This window comes from Papio anubis, chromosome 11 (genome assembly GCF_008728515.1).
Source record: "Papio anubis isolate 15944 chromosome 11, Panubis1.0, whole genome shotgun sequence".
Taxonomy (NCBI): Eukaryota; Metazoa; Chordata; class Mammalia; order Primates; family Cercopithecidae; genus Papio; species Papio anubis.
In genome coordinates this window covers 32509497-32520012 of record NC_044986.1, presented here as the reverse complement: position 1 = coordinate 32520012, position 10516 = coordinate 32509497, and the positions used below count along the sequence as shown (strand labels likewise).

The window sequence follows — 10516 nt, the reverse complement described above, 5'->3', positions numbered from 1 at the left end:
CCCATTGGCTGGTAGGGCCGTCAGTCATTCTATTCCGACACCTCCCTTGCGCTCCAGGGACAGACTGGTGTTACCTGGTCCTGGGCAGCGGAGTTCTTTACCCACCCCAGTTCTGGTTCTGACGCCCTAGTTCATCCCGCAAATTTAGGACTTGGGTCTCGGCTTGTTCCCCTCCCGCTAGAAGCACCTCTTCTCTGAGCCAAGACAGCTACCTGGGCTCCTGGAATTGCCACCCCTCCGTGGGCACTCTTGAGGCCTCCGTGGGGGGATGTCACCGGGCAGAGCGGGACGTGAGCCTGCGTTTGCTGCAGGCGTGCTCTGTGTGGTGACTGGGTGAGTTGTGAGTATGTGTGTGGCGGAGGGGGTGCCTTCTTCACTTGCATCCTCCTCCTCTGTCAGAAGGTGTCTCAGGCTACCCAGTTCTGGAATGGTCGCAGGGTGGGGCAGCTGGTCCCTGGACGGGAAGAATCCTAAGAATCCTTCTGATGCACTTATTCGGATGCAGACCGCGAGGTTCCTGGGGTCGTCTGCCCCTCCACATCCCAGGGGTGGGGCTACAGTCTGGGGTGCAGCGAGAGGGGTTGGGAGTGTAAGGAGACCAGGGACACAGAGCTAGGGGTTACAGAGGAAGAGCAGGGAGAGGGCTGGGACATAGAAGGGGCACAGGCACGACAGGAACAGGGCTGTGAAGTGATGCGAATGTCGCGCTGCTACAAGAGGAGCTTGTGGATACTAGGGTAGGAGCCCAAGGGGGGCAAGCAGCCAGAGGCCATTGCCAAGGCAGCCATCAAGTAAACAAGCCAGGTGGTAACCCGAGTCCCTCCCAGCGCGCCAGCAGAGGACCGCCCCTCCACACTGTCCACCTGCACCCTGGGCTTTCTCTCTGGGCACCTAGACCTCTTGCTGCAGGGCTGGGGGTCTGCTGAGGCCCGCCAGGGGACTGTAAACAAAGGGAGCAGCGCCCTCAGCTCCAGCCCCTCCTCCCTCTGGCTGGGGAGGGGGCCAGAACTGATCCCCGAGGTGGGATTGGCTCTGGGAAGCAGCTTAGGGCCTAGTCCCGGTGGCCCAGGCAGGGGTGGGGGGGATCGCCTCGAATGACACCCACCTCCCCCAGTTTCTGCCAATCCCCGTGCCCACTGGGTGGGCGCGGCCGGGAAGTTCCTGCCCCTCCCTGCTGGTCGGCGTCACGCGTGACGTCCCGCGTGATGGCTGGGAGGGCCCGGCGGCGACAGCGGAGGCAGAGAGGAAGGCGGTTCTGAGAGCTTCAGGGAGCCCTGGAAAGCGTAAGTGCTCGCTGTCCCTAGCTGGCGGGATTCGGGAATGCGGGTCAGAGAAGGAAGCCTGCCTTGAAACTATCTGTCCTGGTGCAGTCAATATTTTCGGCTCTATGGAGGTCCACAGGGCACAAGGGAGGTTGCAGGGAGGAATGTCAGGGTGGGGCTGTGTGTCGTCACACATTCAAGTGTCTGCAGATGGGCACAATGTGCACCTGTAACAGTCTTTGAGGGCCGGTGTTACAGGACACCTCCACTCTGTCTGTATGTCTGGGCAGGGTGTGCATGATGGTGTCTTTGTGTGTGGGTATGTGAGTGTGAGGGGAGGGCGTGTCTGCCTCTGCGGGAGGAAGTGTGGCTGGAGAGGATTAGTCATTCTGTAGGATTCTGCCCAACTCAGCCAGATGGCTGCACCAGGTTTTCCTCTCTGTGCTGGGTGGAGGGAGCAGCCACTGAATCCTGCTCTTATCCGGAGGCAAGTGGTTCAGAGAGGTGGATGAGTGTCTGTGCCAGCCCTACCTGGCCAGGGACCAGGGAGAGCCTGGAGTCATTCAGTGTGAGTTGGAGAAAATGGATCTGTAGAGGGGACTTGTGTGTGCCCACATGCACACACATGGCTGACATCAGAGTTCCCTGATTGAGATCTGAAACAGATAAGCCCTGGGTGGCCAGCAAGGCCTTGCTCTCCTCCAATCAGGGACTGGAGTGTGGGATGTCTTATGCCATTTTCCAAAATAGCCTTGGGGATTTGTATCCAGGTCTCAGGGCAGCTGGGACCTAAAGCTCACCTGAGCATGGGTGTGTAATATATATGTTATATATTCTTGTGTGTCTGCAGTACACGTGGCTGAGATGTTTGTTGCTGCTCATGTGTCAACCACATACATGTAAATCCTCCCTCATGAAAATCTGTACCAGGATAGAGCACAAGGAGATCTGTTTTCCTGTTTCTGGTCTTCCCCTCCCCTTCCTCCAGTAGCTGCAGGTCCCTGGGCGGGGACATTGCTGAGGAAACAGCTCCTTCCCACACCCTTGCTTACCTTTCTGGTCACCTTGAGCTCATAAAGGGACTGATGATAAGCTCAGGGGCCAGGGCAGGGGCACCAAAATTTCCCCTAGCTGGAGCCCTTGGACCCTTGGACTCCCGCTCTGACCCTTGTGTCTGTCCTGCAGAAAATGGGTGAATTGCCTTTAGACATCAACATCCAGGAACCTCGCTGGGACCAAAGTACTTTTCTGGGCAGAGCCCGGCACTTTTTCACTGTTACTGATCCTCGAAATCTGCTGCTGTCCGCAGCACAGCTGGAAACTTCTCGGAACATCGTGCAGAACTACAGGTGACCACCCCCCAGTCTGACCCTGTGTGCCAGGATCTCCTTTTCTGGGATTAATATAGTATGTCTTGTACCTGCCTCCTCAAGCTTGACAGTGACCCTGTCCCTCAATCCCCTCACTCTCTAGCCCCCTCTGTTGGCCAGAGCTTTAACCCAAAGGATTTTAGAGCATTTGGGTTGAGAAGATGGCACTGATATTTATGGGAAGGGCTGCTCTATGTTTCACAAACCTCTACAGGGACCTATCCCATCGCTGGGTCACCATCTGCAAGGATAGAGGTGCTCAAAGTGGAGTCCCAGGAAGATAGAAGGGAATTCCCCTTATCTTTGGGAGGAAAAACTCTTGCAATGCTCGCAGCCATTTTTGACCCACTGGAAACCACCATCACCCATGACCCAGCATTTTAGCAGAAACAGAAGGATACCCCTCTTCGTGTGGCTAGAAGGGAAATAGAAATAGGAGCCTCCACTTCTGGGAAACTTTGGCCCTCCTCCAAAGACAAGGAGCTCCCTTATGCTGAGACTAGAGGCTGAAGTTCCTGGTTCTCTGTCCAGAGTTACCCTGAGCTGGGCAGATGGGGCCTGTGAGGGTAGATCTGCCCCCTGGCATAGCTTGTCTGCTCCTTGCCAACTTCTGCAGGGCTGGCGTTGTGACCCCAGGGATCACCGAGGACCAGCTGTGGAGAGCCAAGTATGTGTATGACTCTGCCTTCCATCCGGACACAGGGGAGAAGGTGGTCCTGATTGGCCGCATGTCAGCCCAGGTGCCCATGAACATGACCATCACCGGCTGCATGCTCACCTTCTACAGGCAGGTCTTGTCCCATGTCCCCTTCTTGAGTGCCCTAAGCTAGAGCACGGCTTGACTAGGTGCTTCTTGTCTGGGCCAATTTGGTGAGTGAAAGATTGTGTTAGAATCCCTTCCATTCCTCAGAATTCAGCCTCAGCAGTTCTCTCACCCCAGAGACAGTAGGTGTGTTTGTATAAATGGGGGTGGGGGTACATAGGGGTTACCAGAGCAGGTTCTACGGCCATCAACTGGGTCCCTTCTTAGGCTTGGGGAATAATTTGGTTTCATTACAGGGGTCTAAAGATGAGAGCCACTGTACGGGGGGCAGAAGTGAGTGTCTTTGTTCCCTCAGGAAGACCCCAACTGTGGTGTTCTGGCAGTGGGTGAATCAGTCCTTCAATGCCATTGTTAACTACTCCAACCGCAGTGGCGACACTCCCATCACCGTGAGGTGAGAGCCGGCCCCCTGCAGCAGCTGCACTGTCCCATCTGACCCTCTTCTCCCAGCCCACAGTGCCCTCTCCTTTCTCTCCCGCTCCCTGCAGTCCCTGCAGCCAGTGCTCAGCGCTCTCTCCTCAGCCTGCCCCACCCCGACTTACCCTGCCTAACTGAAAGCATGAGGTCCTCTTATGCATGCTGTGGGGGACCCACTCCTCTTCACAGGGTGTGACTGGGGCTTCCAGACAAGTTTACGCTGGAGATGGAGGGAGGGCTTCCTCTGCAAGAAGCTTCCCCTTTTATGCCTCATGTATTGAGGACTTGGCATATCCCTAAAGGAAAGGGCCACCTGCTGGACCCTTCACCTCTCCCCGTGACCTGGCTCTTCCACCCACAGGCAGCTGGGGACAGCCTATGTGAGTGCCACCACTGGAGCTGTGGCCACGGCCCTGGGACTCAAATCCCTCACCAAGGTAAAGGCCCCCTACTCCCCTGACCCCCCCATTCATCCTCTATCTGCCTCCTCCTTCCTCATCACGCCTCCAGTCCTGACCTATAGGCCCCCTATATCTCCCCAGAGTCCCTCACCACCCCATGGCCCTCAGGGCCCCTGAACAACACCCTTCCTCCGCAGCACCTGCCCCCCTTGGTCGGCAGATTTGTGCCCTTTGCAGCGGTGGCAGCTGCCAACTGCATCAACATCCCCCTGATGAGGCAGAGGTGAGTGACCCCGGCTCCTGGCACGTGCATGCCCGGTATAATGTAGCACAGTGCCCAGTCATGCAGACCACCTCAGAATGGGGACATCCCTCTCCCTCCTCAGACATGAGCTGCTGGGCCCTGGCTCAGTCTGACCCTGGGATCCTCAGATGGGAGAACCAGCCTTTGAGTCTGGGGTGTGTGAGGGAACCCTGAGGAGCCACTGCCCATTCGGGCATTGCAGGCGGGATCCGGGGCCTGTGATCTGACCCTAACCCTGCTCCCTTCACAGAGAGCTGCAGGTGGGCATCCCGGTGGCTGACGAGGCAGGTCAGAGGCTTGGCTACTCGGTGACCGCAGCCAAGCAGGGAATCTTCCAGGTGGTGATTTCAAGAATCTGCATGGCGATTCCTGCCATGGGTAAGGCAGGAGTGGCTGGGTGGGGCACAGGAGACTCTGAGAGAAGCAGGTGCAGTTCTCAGGGACTTTGGAGGGCTCTAGGGAGAGAGGGAGGAGCTTTGAGGGGGGTCACCCTTCACAGTTCCTGACTTTGACTCCACTACTAACGCTCTCCTTCTTGGCCCTGCTCTCCCCACAGCCATCCCCCCACTGATCATGGACACTCTGGAGAAGAAAGACTTCCTGAAGGTAGGCAACTCTACCTCTCCTGTCCTGGAATGGGGGATGGCTGGGAGAAGAAGTGACCAGGCCCCAACCCTCTCTCCAGCCTGGTCTGAGTCTCTAAGACTTGCCAGCCGTTCTCCTGACCCCTGCACCACCTCCTCCACCTTCATTCATTCAGCAAGAATGAACTGGGCTGGGGTGAAGGAACATTGCGGGGGCAGGAGGAGAGGACGAGGGAAGGAAACCAACTTCATCAGTGTTACTCCAGGGGCTTCTGATACACAAAGGAGGGGACTGTCATAGTCACACTTGATCTTATGCTCATTCTTTCACTCCCTAGTGCCTCCATACTAAGAGGTACACATGGGTGCACACACACACACACACACACAGAGACATGAACAGGACACGAAAGCAAAGCACAGGAACAAGCTCTGGCTCATTCGCAGAATAATTTATTCACAAATGTATTGAGTGCCATGCACCAGGGATGTTTTAGGGCTGAGGAGACAGCACTGAACAAGATGGTTATGGCCCCTGTCCTCCTGAAGTTTATAGTCTGATGCAGAAACCAATAAACAAGGAGGCACCCAATAAATACATTCTTAGAAAGTGTAATATGTATGTGCTTTGTAGGAAAGCAGTGGGACAGTGTAATTGAGATTCATGGGGGAGAGTTGTTTAGACAGGATGGTCAGAGAAGGGGTCTCTAAAGCCCCGAAGGATGAGGAGAGAGGCAAAGAATGCAGAGAAGAGTGTTTGGAGTAGAGAAAATAGTCAGTAGCAAGGGCGCTGCAGCAGGAGGGGTTTGCACATTTGAGGAACAGGTTGGTGGTCCCTATGGCCAGAGCAAATTGAGAAGAATGCCGAGGAAGAGACATGCTTGGAAAGGGTCAGATTCATGCCACTGGGATGGGAAGAGGTAAGTGGAAGTTCAGAGGAAGTTTCCTGAAGAAATCAGCTCCTGGAGGAAGTGAGGGAAGAAATAAAAGGGCCGGGGAGTGCCATGGCAACCAGTTCTGAGAGGTGAGAATGTGTCATGGGGTGCCAGGGAGGGTAATCAGCACATAGGCCTGGCTGGAGTGGAAGGGTGCAATCTAAAAGTCCCAGCCCTGTCATTGCTTTGGGAGAAAGAAAAGGGTCACAGGTCTAAGGGCTCCAAGGCAAGGCTGATGGGATAGAGCCATGGTGGGTGAAATGGGGTGACAGTGAGGCAGGGGACACAAGCCATTCCATTGTCTCTCTGTCTGTCCACAGCGCCGCCCTTGGCTGGGGGCACCCCTGCAGGTGGGACTGGTGGGCTTCTGGTAAGTATGCAATTAGCTGGAATTAGCTGGGGTGTGTGGGAGTGCTTTGTCCATGGTGGATGTGGGTAGGTATGAATTGTCTTTAAGATGTTTATAGACATCATCCATTCATACATTCAGTGGGTGTGTGTTTTGAACACCTATAGGGTCTACTTTGTGTGTTGGGGGCGGTCCCTGTCCTTGAAGGTCAAGAGTTTAGTGAGGGGGTTCCAGTCTTCATCTATAAGAGGAAACCATAGAAATGTACCTTTTGGTGCCATCCAGGACATTCATGCCCATTTAATTCCTGATTCTGCCACTTACTGGCTGTGGGGCTCTCTTTCCTCAGAACCAGATGTCCAGGTTGGGTTTACTATTCCTAAAAGGTCCTTTCAGCTTTTATCAATCTCCACCCTTAGGAGCTATCTCCAAGGATGGAGTGGGGTGTAGGGAGGGAACACCCTAAGGTCAAAGCTTTACAAATCTTTCCAATACTCGTCTTCCCCAGCCTGGTATTTGCAACCCCCCTGTGCTGTGCCCTATTCCCCCAGAAGAGGTAAGTGCTGTCCCTGGGCTGGGCGGGGGACTCTGGATTGGACTCTGCATCTCTGGGCCAGCTGACCTAGGGTCCTCCAGTGTGTTCAGGAGGCGGCCTGGCAGGCACTCCACGGATTCTGGGAGTGGGGGAATGACAGTGAGCCAGTCCTTCTGGCAGTAGAAGGAGAGGATTCTTCAGCCTGGGAGGAGGTGGGATGGCAATCCCTGGGCCTGAGTGGGGTTGGATTCAGGGGACATTAACCGGCCTGTGCTGTTCTATTGCAGCTCCATAAACGTAAGCAAGCTGGAACCAGAGCTGAGAGCTCAGATCCATGAGCAAAATCCCAGCGTAGAAGTGGTCTACTACAACAAGGGGCTTTGAGGAGGGTCAGCCTCTGTCCCCTCCCTCAGTTCCTTGGGCTGCTGCTTTAGTGGAATCATGTCACCCCTGCCACTTGCCTATCTGCCTAGCACTGGGTAGGGGCCTTGGTGGGCAGATGGCCATTGAGGGTAGCAACCTATTAGGGTGGGGGAGGTACCACCATAAGGCTTTTCCTCCCCTCTCTGGTTTCAAAGAGCAGAACGCATAACCCCTCCCTCCTGTGCTTGAGTGTCCACACATATACATACATGATACATATGTGCATTTGTACACTGGGTCCTGAAAGCTAGGAGCAGGCATGCTAGCCTAGTATGTTCTGACATCTGGCTTCCCTTCTCAGCCTCATGTCTACCTGCCTGCCAGCCAGGCTACAGGTGGGACTTCCTTCTCTAAACTGTTATACCAGCCAAGTTATATTTGATGGCACCTTATCCCTTCTAGACATAGGAGGAGCCCCAGGATCTCAGGACAGAGACTTATAGACACTAGTAGGCCAAAGTGGGCTGAATCCTTCAGGTTTCTGATATCTAGCTCACCAAGCTGACTGGGCTGGCAGAGGAGAACATGTTTGGACAAGGGAGGCAGGGGACTTATGCATCCCTCAGTGCCATCCCCTGTATTCTGGAATAGCTCTGTTTCACCTCCTCCTCTCTACCAGACGAAGGAGCGCCTGTGTCCTGTACTGCCCTCGCTGTCTCCCCCAGCACCCTACTCGGCAGCGTGGGCATCTTCAGGCACAGTCTTAGGAGTTCCTGGTGTGCTCTGACATCATGACCTCAAATCTAAATCCTACAATCCCAACTCCTTTTCCCAAACAAAAAGCCACAGAGGCAGAGCAAGCATTCCCCTTTAAGAGCTCCCACTGCACCCCCTCCCAAGGGACACAGCTGTAGGAATGGTGCTTAAACTCCACAGGTATCAGAGAGGGTGTAACTAGGACATCCTCAAGGGCAGCTAGGCCCCGAATGTACAATGTTAAGACAGGGAATTTTGTGTTCCATTGACTTTTTTTTTTTTTTTTTTTTTGGATGGAGGTTCACTATTTTGTCCAGGCTGGAGTGCAATGGTACGATCTTGGCTCACTGCAAGCCCCGCCTCCTGGGTTCAAGTGATTCTCCTACCTCAGTCTCCCAAGTAGCAGGGATTACAGGTGCGTGCCACCACATCTTGCTAGTTTTGTATTTTTAGCAGAGACAGGGTTTCACCATGTTGGTCAGGCTAGTCTCAAACTCCTGACCTTAGGTGATCCACCTGCCTTGGCCTCCCAAAGCGCTGGGATTACAGGCACGAGCCACCGCACCCAGCCTGTTCCACTGACATTTCTTAGACATTCAGCAAAACCCCCACCTTAACCTCTTTTCTTTCTTGAGGGTTGGTCCTGTCCCTACCTCCACCCTCCCACCCCCTGGAAGAGGAAGGGCCCGGGCATCAATGGCTAGTCCAAATAAAATATGGGCTTGGGGATGGAATGGGTGGTGGCATTCCATCCCCAAGTGTAGTTAGATCCCAACTCCCATGACCTCTGGCTTCAGTGGTAGGTGGGGCAGGGCAGATAAAAGGGCTTCAGTGGGAACCTCTGAGAGCATTTGTTCCCCAAAGGGGAACTCTGAGAGTGAGAACTGATGCAGTTCCCCCCATCAACCGCCCCCAGTGATAACATCTATGAAGTCAGCCATTACTCAATAAACTGCAAACTTGTCTACTTCTTGGTCTTCACTTGATTCCATGTCCTGAGGGCCCAGAAAGAGTCCCCTGCCTGCAGCCTTCCGTCTCTCCCCACTGAATGCAGGTCTTGTCTCATTCCTCCCCTTGTGTAGGGAGCCTCAACCCCCAGCAGAGGGAGCTCTGAGATTAGAAAATCAGTCCTCCCACTGTCACACCAAGTATGTACTATAAGGTAGACAGGGAATGTAGATGCTTTCACCTTCTTTCTTTTCCTTTTCCTTTTTCTTTCTTTCTTTTGTCTTTTCTTTCTTTCTTTCTTTTTTCTTTGAGACAGGGTTTCACTGTATCGCCCAGGCTGGAGTGCAGTGGCACGGATCAGCAGCTCACTGCAGCCTCGACCTCACCAGTTCAATTAATCCGCCTGCCTCAGCCTCCCAAGTAGTTGGGACTACAGGCACGTGTCACCAAACCCAGCTAATTTTCTGTATTTTTTTATAGAGATGGTTTTTGCCATGTTGCCCAGGCTGGTCTCCAATTCCTGGGCTCAAGCCATCCACCTGCCTTGGCCTCCCAAAGTGCTGGGATTACAGGCGTGAGCCACCATGCCCGGCCTAGATAACCAGTTTTAATTTCATCCTGTTCTGTCAATCACTAAGCCCACTGGAATCCTTGGTCAACTCTTAAAGCTCTTTCTGCAGTTACACTTTTGGCCTTTGGCAATCCCCTTGAAAAGAGGCCTTGTAGGCCGGGCACGGTGGCTCAAGCCTGTAATCCCAGCACTTTGGGAGGCCGAGACGGGTGGATCACGAGGTCAGGAGATCGAGACCATCCTGGCGAACACGGTGAAACCCCGTCTCTACTAAAAAAACACAAAAAACTAGCCGGGCGAGGTGGCGGGCGCCTGTAGTCCCAGCTACTCGGGAGGCTGAGGCAGGAGAATGGCGTGAACCCGGGAGGCGGAGCTTGCAGTGAGCTGAGATCTGGCCACTGCACTCCAGCCTGGGCGACAGAGCAAGACTCTGTCTCAAAAAAAAAAAAAAAAAAAAAAAAAAAGAAAAGAAAAGAGGCCTTGTATTGCCAAAAACTGCAATCACTTTTGCACCAACCTAATACTTTTACTGGAAAATCTATGTAACATAACCCCATCTAGGGAGTGAGGTACAGAAATCTCTGCAAAACAAAACCCTTAAGAACATTTTGTAACAGAGTTATCTGTGCTCCACAGATAACACTAAACCATGTCAGAGAAAAGATTGGCCAGGGCACTAGTGGGCTTCTCTGTCATCTTTCCTTCCTAATTCCACACCAGTTTCTCAGACACATCAAAAGAGTTAGCTATAGGGCACATCACAGACTCTCTAGGGACAAACCTTAGCCAGTTATACCTTCCAAACTGCCTCCTTATACTTGGAAATTTCCTCAGAAGTCAGCATTTGGGCTGAAGGGCAGCACCTTTTTCACTGGAAAGTGCTCTGCCCCATTCTCCT

At 53.7% G+C, this 10516-nt stretch overlaps 1 protein-coding gene across 3 annotated transcripts; it reads left to right on the top strand.

Annotated features, from left to right (window-relative positions):
- Positions 1-3: 3 nt before the first annotated feature.
- On the top strand, positions 4-9067 carry SFXN3 (sideroflexin 3). 3 transcript variants are annotated; one of them, XM_009215194.4, is made up of 11 exons: positions 33-1283; positions 2448-2611; positions 3249-3419; positions 3751-3849; positions 4234-4309; positions 4471-4556; positions 4828-4955; positions 5134-5183; positions 6417-6466; positions 6954-7001; positions 7268-9067. In XM_009215194.4, exons 2-11 carry the CDS (start codon positions 2451-2453, stop codon positions 7362-7364), a joined length of 966 nt encoding a protein of 321 aa, XP_009213458.1. In that variant the 5' UTR covers positions 33-1283; positions 2448-2450; the 3' UTR covers positions 7365-9067. The 3 variants fall into 3 exon arrangements, 1 of the variants encoding a protein (XP_009213458.1); XR_004176920.1 differs by having other exon boundaries at positions 4-333; positions 1115-1283; positions 5134-6466; positions 6954-9067; XR_004176919.1 differs by having other exon boundaries at positions 5134-6466; positions 6954-9067.
- Positions 9068-10516: the final 1449 nt, after the last annotated feature.

Coding starts and splice junctions, on each gene's coding strand:
- SFXN3 (XM_009215194.4), top strand. CDS start 2,451: ATGGGTGAATTGCCTTTAGACATCAACATCCAGGAACCTCGCTGGGAC. Junction 3,420..3,750: donor TGCATGCTCACCTTCTACAG/GCAGGTCTTGTC, acceptor TTGTTCCCTCAG/GAAGACCCCAACTGTGGTGT. Junction 4,557..4,827: donor ATCCCCCTGATGAGGCAGAG/GTGAGTGACCCC, acceptor CTCCCTTCACAG/AGAGCTGCAGGTGGGCATCC.